A 24,249-nucleotide genomic window follows, 5' to 3' on the forward strand; every position below is an offset into this window, starting at 1 on the left:
CTCCCGCTCACCGCAACTAGAGAAAGCCCATGCACAGCAATAAAGACCAAATGCAGCCCCCCAAAATCAATAAAATTTAAGAAAAAAAAAGCTGCTTAATAACAATGCAACATGAAAATTGTGGGATGCAGCAAAAGCACTGCTTGGAGGAACATCTAAAGCATTGAATGCATATATTAGAAAAGAAGAAAGGGGCTTCCCTGGTGGTGCAGTGGTTGAGAGTCCGCCTGCCGATGCAGGGGACACAGGTCCGGGAAGATCCCACATGCCACGGAGCGGCTGGGCCCGTGAGCCATGGCTGCTGAGCCTGCGTGTCTGGAGCCTGTGCTCCTCAACGGGAGAGGCCACAACAGTGAGAGGCCCGCATACCGCAAAAGAAAAAAAAAAAAAAGAAGGCCTAAAATCAGTCATCTAAGCTTCCACCTTGGGTAACTAGAAAAAGAAGAGCAAATTAAATCCAAACTAAGCAGAAGAAAAAAATAATAAAAATTAGAGCAGAACTCAATGAAATTAAAATTGGGAAATCAATAGAGAAAATCAACAAAGCAAAAAGCTGGTTCTTTGAAAAGATCAATAATATAAATAAGTCTCCAGCCAGACTAACTTAAAAAAAAAAAGAGAGGATATAAATTGCTAATATGAGAAATGAAAGAGGAGATATTACTACAAATCTCAAGGACATTAAAAGGATAATAGAGAAATATTAAAAACAACTCTCTGCCCATGAATTTAATAAAACTAGATGAAATAGACGAGTTACTCGAAAGGCACAATCTGCCAAAACTCACACAAGAAGAGACAATCTGAATAAGCCTATATCTATTAAAGAAATTCAATCAATGATTAATAACTTTCCAAAACAGAAAGCACCAGACTCAGATGGATTCATTGCTGAATTCTACCAGACATTTAAGGAAGAAATTATACTAATTCTCTACACTCTCACTTAGTAGATAGAAGCAGAGGAAATACTAACTCATTCTCTGAGGCCAGCATTACCCTGATACCAAAACCAGACAGAGACATTATAAAGAAAGAAAATTACAGACCAGTATCTTTCATGGACATAGATATAAAAATTCTCAATAAAATATTATTGAATCATGCCCAACGATGTATAAAAAGAACTATACACCACAACAAGCGGGATTTTTTCTAGGTATGAAAGGCTTTTTCAACATTTGAAAATTAATTAATGTAACTGATCACATCAATAGGCTAAAGAAGAAAATCACATGATCATATTAATAGATGCAGAAAAAAACATTTGACAAAATCCAACATCTATTCATGATAAAAACTCTTGGTAAACTAGGAATAGAGAGTAACTACCTCAACTTGATAAAGAATATCTAAAAAAAACTAACAGCTAACATCACACTTAACAGTGAGAAACTCAAAGTTTTCCCATTAAGATCAGATACAAGGCAAAGATATTCCATCGTACCACTTCTTTTCAACATTGTACAGGATATCCTAGCTAATGCAGTAAGACAAGAAAAGGAAATAAAAGGTATACAGGTTGGGAACGAAGACATAAAACTGTCTTTGTTTGCAGATGACATGATGATTTAGGTAGAAAATCCAAAGGATTTGACAAAAAAATTCCTGGAACTAATAAGTGATTATAGCAGGTTGCAGGATACAAGGTTAATACACAAAAATCAATTGCTTTCCCATGTACCAGCAATGAATAAGAGAAATTTGAAGTTAAAAACAAAATTATCATTTATACTAGCATTCTCCAAAATGAAACAGTTATAAATCTAAACATATTCAAGATCTATATATGGAAAACTATAAAACTCCAATGAAAGAAATCAAAGAATTATATAAATGCAGAGAGAGTTCACGTTCATGGATAGGAAGACTTAATATTGTCAAGATGTCAGTTCTTCCCAACTTGATGTATAGATTCAAGGCAATGCCAATCAAAATCCCAGCAAGTTATTTGGTGGATATCAACAAACTGCTTCTAAAGTTTATAGGGAGAGGCAAAAAACCCAGAAGAGCCAACACAATTTTGAAAGAGAACAAAGTTGGAAAACTGACATTACTCAACTTCAAGACTTACTAAAAAGGTACAGTAATCAAGACAGTGTGGTACTGATGAAAGAATAGGTGAATAAATCAATGGAACAGAAGAGACCAGAAACAAACCCATGTAGATATAGTCGACTGATCTTTGACAAAGGAGCAAAGGCAATACAAGATATCCTTCAACAGGTGAATGGATAAATAAACCATAATATATCCAGGCAATGGAATACTATTCCATGCTAAAAAGAAATAAGCTTTGAAAAGACACGGAGGAAACTTAAATGCATATTACTAAGTGAAAGAAGCCAATCTGAAAAGGCTACAATACAATATGATTCCAACTGTATGACATTCTGGAAAAGGCAAAACTACAAAGACAGCAAAAAATCAGTGGTTGCCAGGGTTGGGATAAGAGGGAGAGGGATGAATAGGTGGGGCACAGAGGATTTTTAGGGCAGTGAAAATATTCTGAATGATACCATAATGATGGATAGCTGTCCAAACTCCTAGAATGTATAACACAAAAGTAAACTGTAATGTAAACTATGGACTTTGGGTGATTATGAAGTGTCAATGTATCAATAGGTTCATCAGCTTTAACAAATGTACCATTCTGGCAGGGAATGTTGATAATGGGTAAGGCTGCGCATCTGTGGGGGTGGGGCGTTTACAGGAAATCTCTCTACCTGCTGCTCAATTTTGCTGTGAACCTAAAACTGCTCTAAAAAATAAAGTCTTTTAAAAAAGATGTTGCTAAATAATGCCTTCTGAATATTTTTGTTCCTCTAATAAATACTAGCTGAGCAAGTAACTCCTTTAATCCCATTTTCTTCTGATATACAGTATTAAAAGAGATCAAAAGGTTCAGATACTAAGCTAAACTTCATTCCCGAAAATCCACCTGCTATAAAAATAGCAAGATAAAGAGAGACGACATATTTCTAATTTTAAAAATATTTATATGCACATAAAAAAGAAATACCTATAAAGGGACTTCCCTGGTGGCACAGTGGTTAAGAATCTGCCTGCCAATGCAGGGGACACGGGTTCGAGCCCTGGTCCAGGAAGATCCCACATGCTGCGCAGCAACTAAGCCCACGAGCCACAACTACTGAGCCTGTGCTCTAGAGCCCGCGAGCCACAACTACTGAGCCCATGCACCACAACTGAAGCCCACATGCCTAGAGCCCGTGCTCTGCAACGAGAAGCCACCTCAATGAGAAGCGCACACACAGCAATGAAGAGTAGAGAAAGCCCGCTCATAGCAACAAAGACCTAACACACCAAAATAAATGAATTTTTTTAAAAAAGCTATAAAAATGTCTATTTTGCCAAAAAGAGGGGACCTCTGAAACCTTGTGCGATTGTATTTTAACAGAAAATTTCATTAAAATATAGTTAAAAATATATATATATATAGTTAAGAAAACCAACTTGAGCTGCTCTTTGCTTTAGCTCCCAATTTCTCTCCTTAAGTGCCTGATCCATTTCAAGGAGTTCTTGCTTTTTGTCTTCAATCTCCATCTTGCATTCCCTGCAATTTAACAAAGTGAAAAAGATCTAAGCAAATAAATAGGAATATTATAGTTTCAAAAAAATTAAATCAAGTGGGTTACCTTTCCTGTAAGTTAAAAGTGACAGGATATATTCAACTATTTCAGATTGAGAGCTCACATTAAAGGAATAATGTATAAAGAAAATGACTGATATCAATGCAACTACTTTAACAGAGTGTTCTAAAAAGGCAAAAGTTAACTCAGATTCTACTATTGGAGACAATTTAAGCTAAATGTTAAAAGCACTACCAGGGAATAAGATTGAATCAGTATAAGAATTTAAAAAATATATCTATATTTTTTCATCTATAGATCAAAGGAGTGTTTGAAAGTCTTTTATATATAATAGCTGTGAGTTCACTATAACTGAACGAGGCATTTATCTCATGATTGATGTCCCTGATATCCAAAGTTCAGTAAACGACCACTGTATTTCTTATGGGAATTTTTTTAAAACATCTTTATTGGAGTATAATTGCTTTACAATGGTGTGTTAGCTTCTGCTTTATAACAAAGTGACTCAGTTATACATATACATATGTTCCCATATCTCTTCACTCTTGCGTCTCCCTCCCTCCCACCCTCCCTATCCCACCCATCTAGGTGGTCACAAACCACAGAGCTGATATCCCTGTGCTATGCGGCTACTTCCCACTAGCTATCTATTTTACATTTGGTAGTGTATATATGTCCATGCCACTCTCTCACTTTGTCACAGCTTACCCTTCCCCCTCCCCATATCCTCAAGTCCATTCTGTAGTAGGTCTGTCTTTATTCCCGTCTTGCCCCTAGGTTCTTCATGACCTTTTTTTTTCCCTTAGATTCTATATATATGTGTTAGCATACGGTATTTGTTTTTCTCTTTCTGACTTACTTCACTCTGCATGACAGACTCCAGGTCCATTCACCTCACTACAAATAACTCAATTTTGTTTCTTTTTATGGCTGAGTAATATTCCATTGTATATATGTGCCACATCTTCTTTATCCATTCATGTGTTGATGGACACTTAGGTTGCTTCCATGTCCTGGCTATTGTAAATAGAGCTGCAATGAACATTTTGGTACATGACTCTTTTTGAATGATGGTTTTCTCAGGGTATATGCCCAGTAGTGGGATTGCTGGGTCATATGGTAGTTCTATTTGCAGTTTTTTAAGGAACCTCCATACTCTTCTCCATAGTGGCTGTATCAATTTACATTCCCACCAACAGTGCAAGAGGGTTCCCTTTTTTCCACCCCCTCTCCAGCATTTATTGTTTACAGATTTTTTGATGATGGCCATTCTGAACCCATGTGAGATGATATCTCATTGTAATTTTGATTTGCATTTCTCTAATGATAAATGATGTTGAGCATTCTTTCATGTGTTTGCTGGCAATCTGTATATCTTCTTTGGAGAAATGTCTATTTAGGTCTTCTGCCCATTTTTGGATTGGGTTGTTTTTTTGATATTGAGCTGCATGAGCTGCTTGTAAATTTTGGAGATTAATCCTTTGTCAGTTGCTTCATTTGCAAGTATTTTCTCCCATTCTGAACGTTGTCTTTTTGTCTTGTTTATGGTTTCCTTTGCTGTGCAAAAGCTTTTAAGTTTCATTAGGTCCTATCTATTTTTGTTTTTATTTCCATTTCTCTAGGAGGTGGGTCAAAAAGGATCTTGCTGTGATTTATGTCATAGAGTGTTCTGCCTATGTTTTCCTCTAAGAGTTTGATAGTGTCTGGCCTTACCATTTAGGTCTTTAATCCATTTTGAGTTTATTTTTGTGTATGGTGTTAGAGAGTGTTCTAATTTCATACTTTTACATGTAGCTGTCCAGTTTTCCCAGCACCAGTTATTGAAGAGGCTGTCTTTTCTCCACTGTATATTCTTGCCTCCTTTATCAAAGATAAGGTGACATATATGCGTGGGTTTATCTCTGGCTTTCTCAGATTCTACTATTGGAGACAATTTAAGCTAAATGTTAAAAGCACTACCAGGGAATAAGATTGAATCAGTATAAGAATTTTTAAAATATATCTATACTTTTTCATCTATAGATCAAAGGAGTGTTTGCTAGTCTTTTTTTTTTTTTTTTTTTTTTTTGCATTATGCGGGCCTCTCACAGTTGTGGCCTCTCCAATCGCGGAGCACAGGCTCCGGACGCGCAGGCCCAGCAGCCCAGCCGCTCCACATGTGGGATCCTCCCGGACCGGGGCACGAACCCACGTCCCCTGCATTGGCAGGCAGACTCCCAACCACTGCGCCACCAGGGAAGCCCCTGCAAGTCTTTTATATATAATAGCTGTGAGTTCACTATAATTGAACGAGGCATTTATCTCATGATTGATGTCCCTGATATCCAAAGCTCAGTAAACGACCACTGTATTTCTCATGCAAATTTTACTCAAAATGACACCTTACATTTAGTGAAGTATTGAAGTCTAATATAGAAATATTTTAAATGTATTTTTTTAATGTATTTTTATAAATTCTAGCCCTCTTAAAACACTAACTTATGAATAATTTTATATATAAAAATGCTTAAAATGATACAATTTTAATATTTATATCACTCTGAAGCCTCTGATCAGAGAATTTTAATTTCAAACTCTAAGTTCTGATATCACAAAGGATGAAAATGTTGTTGATCTTGAATCTTCATATGATTTTCCAATCTTAAATATGAAACAATATAATAAAGGTGCTGACTTTAAAAAGCAGATTCTGAACTTCTTTAATGAGATGTTTACTGTTCTCCTAAAAGCCTGAAGAGTTCATACAAGGCGAAACTTATGTTCTAAAAGTAATATGAAATGAATTCTAAAGATAGCTCTAATTGCTGTCTATATGAATAGCTGCGCTTCCAAAATTCAGCTACTAGCTAGAATTTTAAGTTTTGTTTTACTTCTTTTATCCATTCATTCCCTTAATCATTTAGCAAATATTTATTGGATGTTTCTTATATGTCAAGGTTCTATGTACAGTGGAATTAATAGGCAACAGGATAGATGTTTTCATTACATAGAGCTTACATTCTACTAGGTCAAGAGATGGACTATAAATAATAAACAACTCAACATGAAAAATATAATATAAAGTGCTATGTTAGAACATTAAATACAGTGATGAGATCGTGACTGGGAGGCTATATTAGAATAGGTGGTCAGGGAAGGGCGCTTTGAGGTAATGTGAAGGGTATGAAGAAGCTGGCCACACAACCATTATTTCAGGCCGAAGAAACAGCTATGACAGAAGTTCTAAGGTGGGAAAAAACTTGGTAAACTTTAAGTACAATAAAAAAGCCAGGAGCAAGCAGAACAATATGAAATGAGGCCAGAGAAGTAGGCAGGAACCTTGGGCTTTGTATTACAGGAAAAGGAGCTTGTATTTTTTTTTTTCGATTGTGGTAAAATACATATAACATAAGATCTACCATTTTAACCACTTTAAAGTGTACAATGCAGTTACACTAAGTACATTCACAATGTTGTGTAACCATTACCACTATTTCCAGTACTTTTTCATCATTCTGAATGGAAACCCCATATCCATTAGCAGTTTTTCCCATTCTCCCTTCCCCCAGTCCCTGGCAACAATTAATCTGCTTTCTATCTCTATGGATTTGCTAATTCTGGATATTTCATATAAATGGAATTATGCAACATATATGTGGTTTCTTTCATTTAGCATAATATTTTCAAGGTTCATCCATGTTGTAGCATGTTTCAGTACTCTATTCCTTTTCACGGCTGATTAATATTCCTTGTATGGATACACCATACTGTGTTTATCCATTTACAACTATCAGTGTACAGCTGGGTCGTTTCCACTTACTGGTTATTGGGAATAGCCGTACTATGAACATTTGTGCAAAAGTTTTGTTTGAACACCTGTTTTCAATTCTTTTGGGTACTTACCTAGGAGTGGAATTACTGAGTTATATGGTTAATGTATGTTTAAATTATTGAGGAACTGCCACACTGTTTTCCACAGAGGCTGTAACCTTTTTAGTTTACCATTTGTTATTTTCTGCTTGGATTTTTGTGTGTGTGTGTGGTATACGGGCCTCTCACTGTTGTGGCCTCTACCGTTGCGGAGCACAGGCCCTGGACGCGCAGGCTTAGTGGCCATGGCTCATGGGCCCAGCCGCTCCGTGGCATGTGGGATCTTCCCGGACCAGGGCACGGACAGGCGGACTCTCAACCACTGCGCCACCAGGGAAGCCCTTCTGCTTGGATTTTTTTTGTTTGTTTTTATTATGGCCATCTTAGTCGGATTGAAGTGGTATCTCATTGTGGTTTTGATTTACATTTCCCAAGGAGCTTGGTTATTATTCTGAATCTTTTGGGAAGCCATTAGAAGATTAAGTAGGGAAGCAATATGATCTGATTTATGTTTTGAATCATAAACTTAAATCAATTCTGTGGAGAATGAATTGTGGGGAAGGTCAAGAATTTAAGCTGGTAGACCAGGTGGGAAGCCACAGCAACAGACCAGGTGAGAGATGATGATGGCTTGTGCTAAGGTGGTAGTAGAAAAAATAAGAAATCAATAGACTTCAGAATATGTTTTAGAAATAAAGTTGACATGACTTGCTAATAGACTGGATGAAAAAAGGGAGGGAAAGAGATAAAAATAATCTTATAGATTTCTGGTTTAAGCAACTCCATAATAATGAGATGGAGGAAGGGCAGGGTTATGAGTAAAAAAAATGAATTGTTTTAGCCACGTTTAAGATGCCTCTTTAAAATATGTCAGTGGAGATAACAAGTAGGTCATTAGATATGAGTCTGGAGTTTGGAGAAGAGGTCTTTCTAGAGATATGGGTTTGGAAGTCTCTGACACATAGTATTTAAAGCTATGTGAAATTTACCAAGAATGAATTTGTGGGTAGAAAAGAGAAGGGGTCCTGCTCTGAACCAAAGGTTACAATATCTAAGATTCTGGGTCACCTTGCTTCTCTCTATCCTGTTCTTTCATTACACATTTCACATCCTGGTCTGTTTTCCTTTTCAGAATCCATTTCCTACACTTTGGCTCCAGTCTGGCTCTCCACCCCTACTCACCACAGATGTGTACTGGAACAGCATTTTATGCTATTGCTGCTAATCTAAGAAACCAGACTTTAGAGTTGGACAGACTGTGTTTCACTCCCCTCTCTGGACCCTACTATCTGATTTTGGGCATTTTACTTAATTTTCTCAAGCCTCAGTTTTCTCAAGCATAAAAGGGTGATAATAAGCAACTCATAGGTTTGTTGTAAAGAAATGATTGAGATCATATATGAAGTCCCTGCCATAGTCCTGGCACAAAATTAGGGCTTAACACAAAGAACAACATTGTTATTGTTAATATTATTTTTCTATTAATCAGTGCTGTATGCTGGTCCAACCATTTTTTATCACTGTGGGATACAGGGAGGGCCAATGTAAAATGGTCCAAAGAACAAGGATGGAAGTATTAGCCAACAGCAACAGCTATATTAGTGAGATGGAGCATGGGATGAACTGCCTAGGATGAGACACAGTGAGCTAAAGGCAGTTGAGAAGTTTGGACATCTAGAATTCAACAACAAACTCTATAGTATGACCCAAGGACTAAGGGTAATAAAGTGAAGTACCTGTAACTGTGATATCATTTTTTAGTATTTAACTCACCTAAGTTCAGCTGTGAGATCTGTTATAGTAGTGTATTTTTCCTCTAATGATAACTGAGCCTTCTGTAGAACATCTCTCAATTCCTGGAGTTGTCTTAAAGTACTCTTTAATTCTCCATGAGCATTTTGTAGTTCAGTCTCTAGTACTTCCCGTTTCTGCAAGGCTTCTGTTAGTTCAGTTTCAGTGTGGTGCTGTAACTTTTCTAACTCCTTCACTGTTAAAAGCAGAGAATAATTTTAGAATTATATATATAAACTACTTGTTATTCAGAAATTTGTAAGCAATTATAATTAAGAATATCCAGTTTTATTCATCTATAAGAGGCAAAATACCACTGATTGTCCCTTCCCCGTCATCTCAAATTCTCACTTTATTCCATTTCTTTAAATATACAAATGCAGGCAGCTAAGCTGAGCTAACCTGTTGCTTACCAGCGTTTGTTTTCTTATCTAGTTCTGTCTTTGTCTGTTCTAATATCATGTCTAACTGAGAGAGATGCATTGCTTTATTTTCTCCATCTCGTTTTAGGTGCTTTATTTCTTTTTCCATTTTATACAGTTCTTCTTTGTAGTGATCCATCTCAAGTTTTACTTGCCTAATTAAAAACAAAAAATAAAATAAATAATAATTTGGAAACTTAAAAATCAACTAACTTATCTCTGACGGAACAAAGTCTGCAAGTTATATAAAGACAAATATCAGCAAAATGTCTAGTCATCGTGGGATGAATTGGGAGATTGGGATTGGGACTGACATATATATACTATATATGACATATATATACTAATATGTATAACATGGATAACTAATTAAAAACCTGCTGTATAAAAAAAATGTCTAGTCAGAATCTTAAATCACCTATTATATTGTTAAAAATGCTCCAACTAATAGATTGTAATTCTGTACCAATTACATGCCACTAAACACAACTATATGATGTATTTACCTAGTACACTACCTGGCACACAAAAGGTGCTCAATGTATTTGTTTTCTTTCTATTTGGAGATATTTTAATTTTTTTTTTAAGATTGTTGTTTTTGATGTGGACCATTTTTAAAGTCTTTATTGAATTTGTTACAATATTGCTTCTGTTTTATGTTTTGGCTTTTTGGCCGCGAGGCATGTGGGATCTTAGCTCCGTGACAAGGGATGAACCCGCACTCCCTGCACTGGAAGGCGAGGTCTTAACCACTGGACCACCAGGAAAATCCCTGAGATATTTTAATTTTAAAACAGATCCACAGAGATATATAACAGATATATTTTAACTCTAAACCCTTTTGGGAGAGAAAAACAGTTTTATAAATTATAGTTTCAGAAGTGAAAGAAGCAATAGTTGGAACAGAGAAAAACCCTGCTTCATGAAGAGAAGATCTTGGAACTAGATATATCTTTCTTATGAAGTTTATTCATCTAGTTCATAAGCTTCCTACTAGTAATTAGAACTTATTTTACCCACTGAATGTGCCTATTAGCTATAATTAAGAAGAGTTTTTGTCTAGAAGTCAAAGGGTGGGAGTAAGAAAAGAAAGAAGCAGTTATTTCAATTTTCTTAGTGAAACAAAAGCAAGATCATCAGTGAGAGCAAGGATTGGGGAGGGGTTGTTAGAGTTTTGAAAGAAAAGGCAAAGGTGTAAAAGAGTCCTCTACAAGAGTAAGTAACATTATGATTGCCAGACAGACAGCATTAAGAAAATGCCTAAGGTTTTGAAGTTATGGGTATAAAGTAAGACTGGTCAGTGTCGTTATATTTTTCTCCAGCCTCTGTAAAGATGCAAGCATGAATTAGTCTGAGTTGGATTTTTAGTTCTGTGTACACAAAGTAAGAGAGAGGTAAAGGAGTTGTGGGTTTATGTAAATCAGTGATTTTAATGATTAATTAGAATTTAAGCTAGGTTAAGAGAGGAGAAAGGGCATTAGGGAATGAGACAGTGGTAGAACTGATAGATCAGAGGTCCTAGTTACATCAAAGAATTGTTGAATTGGGGATATTAAAGGGAATGAGGTAATAATATAGAGGTAGATGCATAGTATTCAGATTATGTTGAAATAATGGAGATATTAGAAACGATAAGATCTAGGATAAATAATGTGAGTGAGTGACTGAGGATCAGCTAGATAGATGTATATTGAAATCCCCAAGAATAAAGACAGGAGTAGTGTTGGAAAGAGCTATGTAAGTCAGGTGGCCTGTAGGTGTCAGCAACAACGAGGGATGATATGATCTGATGACATGAGGTTCATGGTGTATGTCATACTATTTCCCATCTCAATCCTGTGGTACAAGAACTATGGGGAAAAGTTTTTACTTTAGAGAGCTGCAGGGGAAGAAGCAATGTCCTCAGGGGACAGTCACATTTCTGTTACAGCAAGAGAAAAGAAGAGATAGAGAATATAGGGAATGTCTTTCAGGATGGACTGTAAATTCCAGAGGATAAAGTGGAAATCTTTCACAAGTTCAGATGCGGTGGGAAAAGGAAAGAAAATACATGAGGAGGTTTTTGGGACTTAGTAAGAGAGATGAGGGTAAATCTAACGCCTGGAAATCTGATGCTTCTGGGGAATCTGGCACAAGCAAAGATAAAGTTACAATGTTGATTAGTTTTTGTGGAATTAAGGTACACACTGGTGGTGAGGCTGTGTTAGTGGATAGACAAATATCAATGGCAGAAAGAAGGTCTGAAGAACTGTGGTCTTAGTCTTAAACATAGGATATCTTCTTGACCCCACTGACAGAGTTGAGGATATCTGGGTAAGCAAGTTGCTACTCAAAGCACAAAGGCCCTACCTTTATTCCTGTCGGAGGGGGGGAGGGAGTCTGAGGATGTTGTGGTTTAAGTTCAAATGCATAAGTTAACTCTTATTCCTGTTGGTAGAATGGTGGGCTAATTAAGAGTTTATTATTAATTATGTCAACTCTTGTCGACAAAGTATAAGAGGTCTGGGGAAGCTAGGTATAACTTTCAGCTCATAATTCCCTTTCTTGACCAAATAACTATTGATTTCTTAGCACAGCCCAGCCACATTAAATCAGGATCTTTAGAGGTAGGACCTAGACATCAGTACTTTTTAAAGCTCCTTGGGTGATTTTAATGTTCAGTCAATGTTGAGACCACTGTTTTCTTCTATTAATTTACTCCCTCCCATAAACAATTAGAATCCATGAAAAATTCCTCTATATGAGTACATCTTTGCCTGACACTTTCACAATTCAAGTTAATAAAACAGTTGCTGAGTGCCTATGAGGTACAAGGAACTATGCTGATTGTTGTGGGAGGACCCTTAAATTAAACCATATATTATCTTGGCCTTAAGGAACTACAATATAGTAGGAGAGAAAAGGATATTAACTTATAATACTAAAAGGCATGAGGGATATGAGGGAGGTGCAAACAATGCTATAGGAACACACACCGTAGAGAAATTAATTCCTCTAGCAAACACTTCACTGAACATTATCTGATAGTGAAACTCAAATATGACTGATGTTAAAGCAGGAAGACAAATATAAACTAACATATTCATTTTACCTGGCAGTACCAGTAAGTTCAATAATTTTTTGCCTTTTTAAATCTGCTTCATATGTGGCTGCTTCACATTTTTCCTCCATTTTTCTCAACTTTTCAGCTGAACTTTCCCTTTGTTTCTGAAGCTCTTGTTCAAGTTTTGATACCTTGTAAAGCAATTTTCAGTTAAGTATTTTAAATTCAAACACAGTTCAACATTTTTCAGAAGAAAAATATTTATATAAATTTGTAGCCTAGCCTATCAGTTTCAAGATGTTATTACAAAAATCAAAGTATAGACCGAGAAACAACGTTTTGAAAATATGAAAGCAAAACAATTTTTAATAAGAAAGGTATTTCATTCACACACATACTTATAGAAGTGACCACATCATAACACTAAAATAGGACTTAAAAGAATTGTACAGAATAATGGTAAATGTTCCTCTTTTCATCATCCTCATCTGAAATGCTCTTTCTTCTCTTGTCAAACTATGTTTCTCTCCTTCTTCACAAATTGGCTCATACCAATTCCTAGAATTCCCATCTGCCCTCAAACGTTACAACTTGCATTTGCTCCTATTCATTCCTCCTGTTTTACTACATTGCAGGAGGTATTCTTCCTCCTATGTAAGTCAAACTGCTTCATAGGCGTTCTGGATTCAACTCCAATCCACTTTTTAAGGAACCTCATACTACTACCTCTACTCTCTGCTATATCTTCAATCTCTCTTTCTTCTGGTTTCTTTATATTAGCATTTAAACATGTTCAAGACCTTCCTATCATAAAAAACTTTCCTCCACACCTCTACCTCCTTCCGACTACCACCATTTCTTTCCTCCTCTTTATAGCCCAACTTCTCAGATTTTTTCTATGCTTGTTGTATCATTTTTCTCACTTTCTCATTCATTCCTCAACCCATAGCAATCTAGACACTGTACAGAAACTACACTGTGTCACCAATGGCTTCCATGCAGCTAATTCCAATGGACATTTTTCAACTTTCAATTTACTTGACACTGATTGCAACAGCCCATGACACCAATTATCATCCTTTAAGTCATGAAATACTTACTTTGGCTTCCAGGTACTGTATCCTTCAGAGCTCTGTCAAAGTCAGGCATCTCACCCCTCATTCTATGTTCTCTCCCTAGTTAACCTCAGCCACTTCATTTTTTGTTTTTCAATTTTTTTTTTTGGCTGCATTGGGTCTTCGTTGCTGCACGCAGGCTTTCTCTAATGGCAGCGAGCAGGGGCTACTCTTCGTTGCGGTGCACGGGCTTCTCATTGAAGTGGCTTCTCTTGTTGCGGAGCACGGGCTCTAGGCGTGCAGCCTTCAGTAGTTGCAGCATGTGGGCTCAGTAGTTGCAGCAGTGGGCCCTAGAGCACGCAAGCTTCAGTAGTTGCGGCACGTGGGCTCCTTGTTGCGGCGCGCAGGCTCTAGGGCACATAGGCATCAGCAGTTGTGGCTTGTGGGCTCTAGAGCACAGGATTGGTAGTTGTGGCGCACGGACTTAGTTGCTCTGTGGAATGTGGGATCTTCCCATACCAGGGATCGAAGCCATGTCCCCTGCATTGGCAGGTGGATTCTTAACCACTGTGCCACCAGGGAAGTCCCACTTCATATTTTCAATGAACATTTACATGACTGTGATCTCAAAGTTAATATCTGGCTAATGACTTTGATATCCTCCCTGCTCTTCTAAAACCTCTCATTGAAGAACTAAGTACAGATTATAAGTCATTAATATCCACACCCCCAACTTAAGTTCCAAATATAAAATTAAAATAGTACCCAGGTAAAAAGGAAAGGGAACTAGGGAAAATCTACCCATTCTGTGTTTGATTAAATGGCACACTCATAAGCAGAAAGAATCTAAAGATAACAATCTGAATAAATCCAACACGGAACCTGTGCATAGTGGAACATGAATAAAAAGTAGAAAAAATATATGCTGGAAAATTTATTCCAAATACTGAAGGAATTTTTAGATATAAACTTTTTAGACCCTCAAATAAATTAAACAAGACATAAAAATCTCTTAAAACAAAGATCATGAAGAAATAAAATAACCAAATGAAAAATACAAAGGAATTGATAGACTTAAGGAAAAAAAAACTCAGAAGAAAACCGTAAGACCGTTATAGAAATGAAAACAATTTCAGAAAGAACAAGAATTATAATCAATCTTACAAAAACTGGAGTCACTGACAAGGGATTTAGAAAGTGGGAATCAAATAACAGATGAGATGAAGAAATGCCTCAGGATGAAGCTGTACAACAGGCATAGCAAACAGTAGGTCTAGACTTAAACAAAAGGGATGGAGAGCCACAGGACAGATGTCTCTAAAAAAGAAAATACAGAATACCTGCCTGATATATTTGAATGTGCAGAGAAGAGATTCTTTAGTTCCACTGGAGAGGCTGAGGATGAAGTTAGAATACATAGATTAAAAAGTCATACAAATGACAAAAAGTGAGGTGTAGTGAGGTTACTGGGAACTATCATTTTCTAATTTATACTTTTCTGTAAAGTGTGATGAGAGGAAAACAAAACAAAAAATGTGAAATATCTGTCAGAATAATTCAGATGAATTTGGTAATGAATGAAAGAGAAAAGATTCGATTCTAGAATAAAATTTCCTAGGATTCTTTCTTTGGAGTAATAACTTATTTTTTAAAATGAGTAGTTTCCTTTGGGATTTTTCTTTTAGTGCATTGCTTGGCATTTCTTTAGGGATTATCACACATCTCCTGATCCAAAATGAAGAAATTGAAAGCTATAATGATTCAGATAGGTATTATATTCAGGTCCAAAAAGGAAAAACTGAATAAAGAAGACTAAATTATAACTAAGTTGGATGGAGTGACAAAAATGTGCCCACGGTATTACACGATCACATTACATTGGAATAAAACTTTATACATTTTACAATGTTAATTTAGAATATTTCTTATAATATGGTATCTTTGAGGTTAAACAGCAATTTACATAACTAGCAAAAAAATCTATTATCAATTTAAAAAAATTTCTATTTCATAAAACCATTTTGCCCAATAATATATACCTGTTTTTCAAGTTTAGTTTGAATGTCTTCTAGCTCTCCATTTCTAAATGTCTCTTGTTGTAACATTTGCTGCTGTTGTTGAAGAGTATGCTGCAGAATAACATTTTGCTCAGTAGTCTCTTGAAGACTGTGATTTTTAATCTTCAGCTCTTTCTGTAAACAATATACCTAACAAATATACACATTTCTCATTATAATGACATATTTCAAATAAAAAGCAATAAAATGTCAATGTTGTCTACCTTATTAGATAATTACCCTCACTTGTCATATGGGACAATTGTATTCACAGCTATAATTTATTATGTGGAAGGGCAGGGCTCATTTTTCTGATGGGGAGGTATGTTAGAAGGGCCTGTTAATAGGGTTGGTTCTTGGATGATGTCTGGGAATGTGGCTTTTGAAATATTCCTTAAGTGATGAGACTGTTTTCCCTGGCTAGGGCACCAAATCATGCTTTCCTTCTAGGAGTTTGGAATTCTGATACTTATGGCTGTTCTTATGTGACCAGCCCCCAATAAAAAACCTTGAACTTTGAGTCATAAGCAGGCTTCCCTGGGCAGAAGTACTGCATAAATGTTGCCGCATTTCACTGCTACAAAAAGGAGCTTATTCTGCGTGACTTCTCCCAGAACAAGGGAGAAAATATAGGAAGCCATGGATTTCTTCACACTCCATTTGATATATCTTTTTCTCTTATTGATAATAAACCATAACCATGAAAACACTGTATAAATGTTAGGTGCTATTTAGTACATTATTGTTGCTATCATTGCCATTGTTTGTAAAATAATATCCCAGCAAGCACTCTTGAATATTCACGCTCCAAAAAACATACAGGAAAACAATACCAACTAAGAAATTGCACTTATTCACTCCAAATATTTAGGACTTGAATATGCTGATCCCCCAAATTGCTTTAAATGAAACCTTTAGAGTTATCTGGGAGAACCTATTAAGAAGGAAAAAAAATGCCCTTTGTCCAAGAAATCCAAATACTAAAAAGTGCCAAATCATTTTAAAATTCTATAAATAATACAGCATAATTTCATATATATTTCATAATATTTGTTACCTGTTCCTAAAGTAAGGGGCAGGTTTACTAAATGATGATATATAAATCTGATTTTAAAAGATGCAACCATTTAGGGCTTCCCTAGTGCACAGTGATTGAGGGTCTGCCTGCCAATGTCAGGCACGTGGGTTCGTGCCCCGGTCCAGGAGGATCCCACATGCCCTGGAGCAGCTTGGCCCATGAGCCATGGCCACTAAGCCTGCACGTCCGGAGCCTGTGCTCCGCAATGGGAGAGGCCACAACAGTCAGAGGCCCACGTACCGCAAAAAAAAAAAAAAAAAGATGCAACCATTTAAAATCACAGTTTAGGGAGTTCACTGGTGGCCTAGTGGCCCAGGTTCAATCCCTGGCTGGGGAACTGAGATCCTGCAAGCCACATGGCATGGCCAAAAAAAAAAAAAAAATCATAATTTAAAGGACAGTGACAAATAAATTTTACAAAATAAAGTGAAAAAAAAATCCCACATTTCATTAATATGAAAAACACTCAGGCAAATAGAAAAGTGAAAAGTATTAGAGAGTATTAGTATTAGAGTGAATTGTAAGTAAATCTTCTTCAAAAGATTTCTTATTGTTGCTTATGTAATAACTTTTTAAAATGAAGGAAAATAAACCCATCCCTTTAAAGCAAACAATCTTTCTAATAAATATCAACCCAGAAGAAAGTAATTTTAAACTCCTAAGAAACAGTGAAGAAGAATCGTGACTTGGTTTTTTCTAATTATACAGCAGTGGAATATTCAGCAGCATCATGAAAGGCTTAGGGGCCAAATAGCCTTTGCTTATGATAAGAAGCTCTTAAATTTCAAACTTCTTCATTATATGATGACACTGTAAACTTAGAGAACCTTACATATAACAGGCAACTATCCAATTTCTAATATTATTATAATTCTTTTTAATGCTAATCTATTTTACTTAATGTTGTCTGTATGAAAATAATTTATTTAGTGTAAATAGGTATCAGTGACACCTGTTTTGTTTTTCCTGCTAGCTCCTGAGAAAACTACAGATCACAGCTCTGCTGTAGTTTACTTTATATAGAACGGACTTGCCTATAAGTTTATATACTATTCTTTGTTTACTGGAACATGCTGTCTTATACTTACTTTCCTAATCAAAAAAAAAAAATGGACAAAGTATTAAAATAAGACAAACTATTAGAAAAAAGATAAAGCCTAACCAAAACACTAAGAAAGTCATACCACATAAGAACAATTAAAAAATTTATTTTAGTAATCTAGCCACTAGCAAAATAATTTCCATTAAAAATACTGAAGTATCTAACATATTAGTTGTATCACAAATATTAATTCACAAAAATTAACCTACATCTATCTAATTTATACTGGCATTTCACTCTACTACCCTTTAACTTCCACTTGACTTTAAAAGTAAATATAAGACAAATAGTTTTGACATTATATTCTCTACTAAGTTATTATCATATTCAGAGAATAAACTTTTCCTAAAGAATTCATTATTTTATAATTAAAGTCAAGAAGAAAGTAGAATTTACATTATAATATCTACTTTACAATTAGCTTTATCTAATATTAATGTATATCCAAAAACGTTCTCATGATTATTACTAAAAAATAAAATATAACCCAGAAAAGTTACTGACACAATGCCAACTTTGCAAAATTTAAGTCCATCAATTTGAATAAAGGCATTTATCAATAAAATGACTGATCGTGCTGAATAAATGCTTTACGCAGAAAACGTTTTGGCTTATTCACATCTATTTTGTGTTTATTTTCTTCTATCATGTTGACAATGTAATTCTGCATGAACACATACATTATCACTTTTTAAAGCATTTTAATACAAATTAAAATATTTTCAAAATAATTCAGGACCCCCAAGTCACTATTATTTTCATCATAAATTTATTTATTTCAACATATGGAAAAGAATATTTGCCTGAGGCAAAAACTCAGGGGCATATTTATTAGCTTTGTGTGGTGGATTATCAACATGTAGTTCTTTCAGCTGGCTTTCTATCTATATGCTCTGGGGCCATTTAATTATTCAGCTAGTATGTGATTCGGGACTGCCTACTGATTTGGTAAAATATCTTTATAACATCACGTATTACTAACAGAATGGATGCACTATGAATTAAATCATATTTTCTAAAACCTAGCTACATATGATGAAAATCTCATAACTCTGCTGTTATAAGATATTAATTCTATTAACCAGTGTTAGAAAGAGTTTTCTCTGTAAGATATTATAATTTGCTCTAAAGACAAATAAGCCAAAACTAAATAAGTGTATGGATTGGTACCTAAAAAAAAAAAAGGTAAAGAGTAATTGGATTTTTCTCCATGTTTCTTATCAACACACAAGAAGAAGTGAAAGATGATCTTTTAAGTAAGTAAGCCAATGCACATGCAGTTGAGCTAATAATTCATCAGCAATAAAAGGGCTGCAAATCTTTCTAATTTACTTACTTACTTTTTCTCTAGTATTGTTGTACAAACATGACTACCATTTCTGATTTCTAATTCAGTTCCAGCCTAGGTTTATACTTCCTGCTATTCTGAAAAAAGTTCTAAGTTCATTTTGGGTAAATGCCTCTTATTCACCCAAGTCTCTGATGCTATTTCTAAGAATACAAATTCTAAAACTCAACAAACTCTCTGATTACAAACACTGCCTGTCTCCAGATTCCATCTCTGCCAAGTCCATTTATGCTGGAGTGCAGTGAGGGCTATAGAATTTAAATGCCTAAATAGGGACTTTCCTGGCAGTCCAGTGGTTAAGACTCTGAGCTCCCACTGCAGGCGGCATCGGTTTGATCCCTGGTCAGGGAATTACGATCCCGCATGCTGCAGGGTGCGGCCAAAAAATAAGTAAATAAAAATTTAAAAATGCCTAAATAATGGTTTAAAGAAGATCCCGCTGGAAAAAAAAAATCACACTCCTATTCTAAAAAGTATAAGTATCTATAGTTTAGGTGGTTTAATTTCCATATATTGGAATACAGAAATATATGCCCACCTGTGAAAGATGCTATAAAAACCTTCATGAGGGGAAGTAGAAGGAAGAAGACAGGTCCATATAAAATACAAAGTTTTTGTTTTAACCTCTGAAGTTATATAATTATGTGATGCTTTTTTTTTTTTTTTTTTTTTTTTGCGGTACGCGGGCCTCTCACCGTTGTGGCCTCTCCCGTTGCGGAGCACAGGCTCCGGACGCGCAGGCTCAGCGGCCATGGCTCACGGGCCTGGCCGCTCCGCGGCATGTGGGATCGTCCCAGACCAGGGCATGAACCCATGTCCCCTGCATCGGCAGGGGGACTCTCAACCACTGCGCCACCAGGGAAGCCCTGTGATGCATCTTTGATGAAGATTTGTTCACTATTTTTTTTTTTTTAAAGAAACGTTTTTGTTTTTTTTTTTAATTTTATTTATTTTTTATCTTTGGTTGTGTTGGGTCTTTGTTGCTGTGCCCAGGCTTTCTCTAGTTCCAGCGAGCGAGGGCTACTCTTCGTTGCGGTGCACAAGCTTCTCATTGCGGTGGCTTCTCCTGTTGCGGAGCACAGGCTCTAAGTGTGTGGGCTTCAGTAGTTGTCGAACACAGGCTCAGTAGTCGTGATTCGCAGGCTCTAGAGCGCAGGCTCAGTAGTTGTGGCGCATGGGCTTAGCTGCTCTGTGGCATGTGGGATCTTCCTGGACTAGGGCTCGAACCCGTGTCCCCTGCATGGGCAGGCAGATTCTTAACCACTGTGCCACCAGGGAAGTCCGATTTGTTGATTATTTCTAAACATGAAGTGAAGGTTTAAATATATATATTATAAATTCTAACAAAGAAATAAAGGAATTCTTCATTAAGATTATTCCTTTCAGCAAATATTTAGTGACTACCTATTATGTTGAAAGCAAAGTGGTTGACAATGAGCATACAGAGATGAATAAGATAATTCAAGAAAAGTCTTCTATCTAGTATCTGAGAAACTCTTCTCAATAAAGAAAGTTGAATTTATAAACCTAATTCTCAATCCTTCAAATAGAGGAAGAAAAAACAAAATGGAAAAATTTTGAAGAATTTTATACCTCTAAATCTAAAACAATATTCTAAGTGTTAATCATTTTATATTAGAATTACTCTGTGATCAACAATAATCTCCTGATTCCCTAAAAATAAGTAATAGAATTAGAATTTTAAGGTGTCATATTTTGTGTTTTATATGTCATATGATGTTTGTTTCTTAAAGTATATAAAATTGGGGACTTCCCTGGTGGCACAGTGGTTGGGAATCCGCCTGTGAATTCAGGGGACATGGGTTCGATCCCTGGTCTGGGAAGATCCCACATGCCGCAGAGCAGCTAAGCCCGTGTACCACAACTACTGAGCCTGCACTCTGGAGCCCATGCACCACATCTACTGAGGCCGCATGCCACAACTGCTGAAGCCTGCACACCTAGAGCCCATGCTCTGCAACAAGAGAAGCCACTGCAATGAGAAGCCCGTGCACTGCAATGAAGAGTAGCCCCCACTCTCCTCAACTAGAGAAAGTCCATAAGCAGCAACGAAGACCCAACACAGCCATAAATAAATAAATAAATTTATTTTTTTAAAAAAGAATATAAAATTGGAGTTTACGTTTTACTGGAAAATTTTTTTTATATCAGCTATATAAAAATGTACTTTTAAAGTATCTTGAAAATAAACAATATCTCAAAAAGAAATCACTTGAAAAATATGCTATATTTAAAGGAAATGTTAATTTACTTCTTCAGATTTCTTCTTTAGCTGTTTTTCAAACTTTTCTTTATTTCCTTCCAATTGGTTCAAATGCAAAGCAAGTTCTTCCTTACAAATTTCCAATGCTGAATCTAGTTGTCTGACCTAAGCAGAAAAAAAGCAAAAAAGGAAAATCAACCAGTACTAATGAGTGCTTATTATATGCTCAATATTTTACAGCGTTATCTCCTAATGTTACCTCACTGCTTCAACCAGTGAATATACAGTCCAACTTAGGATATAAAATGCTATTAAAGAAGAGATTTATTTAGAAAACTAATTATTACTGCAAACTAGGAAACCAAAGAGGAAACCAGTGCCTGGAGTCCTGAAGAATAAATGGACATGAACAAGTGAAGAAGGGCATTCTAGGAAGAGGGGAGTACATTCAGAGACAAGGCACTGTGAAAAGGAATGGTAAGAAGTTGGCAGGAGCTTAGGGTACCAAAACCATGAATTTGTAAGAGATGGGTACTGGAAGGGTGGGATTAGCAAGATAGACTGGGGCCAATTGTCAAGGACCTGCAGGCCAGACACCCTGCAACATTTACCTAAAAAGGTAAGCAGTATTTAAACCTATTCCTTAAGTTCCCTTGATCAAGAAAAATAATAAAGTGAGTACAAACTGGAGTATTGTGTTAAAAATGCTATAGTGCGAATATTCTGAATACGCTGAAGTCACTAAGAAAATGAAATGTTTTTGTCGGCTAATGAAAAACAAACTTAGGTAAGACGGAGAAGGCTGCTTTTGCTCTGAATCAGTGAAAACATTTCCAGAAAGGCAGCAATGTAACTTGGTTCAAGTGTTCATAAAGCTGCAAATGCTTCACGCTACCTCAACATTAAAGAGCGAATGAGCAAAGAGCAACTCAAATTCAGTAAAATTTTTCAGAATTGCACACATGCTCCACATCCCATCTGTTAATAAGATTCATTCTTGTCTTGTTCCTTTCTTTTCCTTATTGTATTTCTGAGCTTCTTGGGAGTATTTTTTTTCTTTCCTCAACGCTAATAGCATTCTAGTAAGTAGTCATGAAAGTGTGAAAGAAATTTCAACAAGGAGAAAAAGAAAAATGTTCCCTCTTCCAGATACTATTCTACATCATGAAATTATCTTTGCAACTCTTATTTCTAAAAAGAGACACAACTGAAAGACACAGTTTTCAAAGCCCGTCCCTATAGCCTGTGAATATAACCATTAACAGTTAAAAAGCTTATAATTTTGATTAATTATCTTTGTTAATAAACTGTTACCCTAATAATAATTTTTAAAGTCTTTTATGAGAGGTATAAATATTTACAGGTTTTCTTTATTAAGCATGAGAATAAGCATTGGTACTTGTATCATCTTCCACACACAGAAAAAAAAAATCTATGACCGTAAGAACATCACATGTGATAAAAATTAACAACGTAAAAACTCAATCAGGCAAGATTCATCACTAGATGTTAAAACCATTGGTCATTAGTTTGTTGAGGGACAGGTCTTTGAACATGGCCTCAAAGAATCACCCTATGTATTGCTTATTAATTATAAAGGAAAAATTATGCCCTTAAAATAGGGAGATCTGGCAGTAACCACCTTAAATAATAGGTGTCAAGATTGGCAAAGCCAATAATGGGGTGATGTGAAATTATGTGCCTCCTGATGTGAAGCAGTGGGAAGGACACTGTATAACCCACAGTATAATCCACAGTTGTGGTGTGTGTGCTATTATGGTTGACCTAGACTTTTCCAAAGATTCAGTGTCGTGAACAATAGGAGACAGTGAGTTTAGGGGAATCTAAAAAGCCAAAAGCAAAACATGAATTATGACTGCATTCTAAATTGGGGAAAGAAAAGGAACAAGCTAAAGTAGTGTTTCTCACAATTTAATGTTCACACAGATCACCTGGACACCTTAATTCAGAACCAGAGCCAGGTCTAGGGTGAGACAAAGGAGGTTCTAGGGCTCAAAGTTCAAGGAGGTACTCACTCTCAGGATCATGCAAATGCCTACCCTTCACTTGTACAACCCGGAGAATAAATGTTTCCTTAAATTGTATGCCAGAGGCACTCCCTTGCTTCACTTTAGTCCCAGCTCTGTTCAGTAGGTCAGATATTCTGCAAGTCAAACAAGTTCCCGGGTGATAGTGATGCTGCTAGACCATGCTTTGAGTAGCAAGATTATTAAGAACATTTTTAAATAATTGGGAAATTTTCAGTATGGACAGTATGTTGAATAGTGTTACTGAATTAATGTTGACTTTCTGTGGTGTATAGAGATGGTGTAATCAGGTAGGAGAAAGTTTCTATACATATGAGACCCAAGTTTAAGTATTAAGGGTGTAAAGTATCATGACATCTGCAACCTTCTCACAGGTGGACTAGCAAAAAGGAAATGTGTGAGTGGCTGTGGGACTGGGTGGGTGCATGTGCAAGAAGGCATGTGCGTGTGTGTGCAGAGAGATGAAGTGAGTATGGTTAGAGTTTAAAAGACAGTAAATCTAAATGAAAGGACACAGCTGTTCTCTGTACTAGTCTTTCATTTTGTAGGTTTGAAACTTTTCATAATAAAACTTAATTAAAAATAAATTAATTAATAAATAATAAAAACCAAAACATCTAC

At 36.0% G+C, this 24,249-nt stretch overlaps 1 protein-coding gene across 17 annotated transcripts in view; it reads right to left on the reverse strand.

Moving 5' to 3' along the window:
• The window catches only part of CCDC18 (coiled-coil domain containing 18), a 130,451-nt gene that overhangs the window by 42,392 nt on the left and 63,810 nt on the right, over positions 1–24,249 (reverse strand). For all 17 annotated transcript variants that reach the window (XM_049714062.1, XM_049714067.1, XM_049714082.1 and 14 more), the window contains 6 exons: positions 21,629–21,745; positions 15,811–15,978; positions 12,765–12,907; positions 9,665–9,828; positions 9,234–9,447; positions 3,475–3,574 (listed from right to left, as the gene is read on the reverse strand). In XM_049714062.1, coding sequence (XP_049570019.1) covers positions 3,475–3,574; positions 9,234–9,447; positions 9,665–9,828; positions 12,765–12,907; positions 15,811–15,978; positions 21,629–21,745 — 906 coding nt within the window. The remainder of the gene's footprint in view (positions 1–3,474; positions 3,575–9,233; positions 9,448–9,664; positions 9,829–12,764; positions 12,908–15,810; positions 15,979–21,628; positions 21,746–24,249) is intronic.

This window comes from Orcinus orca, chromosome 1 (assembly GCF_937001465.1).
Source record: "Orcinus orca chromosome 1, mOrcOrc1.1, whole genome shotgun sequence".
In the NCBI taxonomy this organism is placed as follows: Eukaryota; Metazoa; Chordata; class Mammalia; order Artiodactyla; family Delphinidae; genus Orcinus; species Orcinus orca.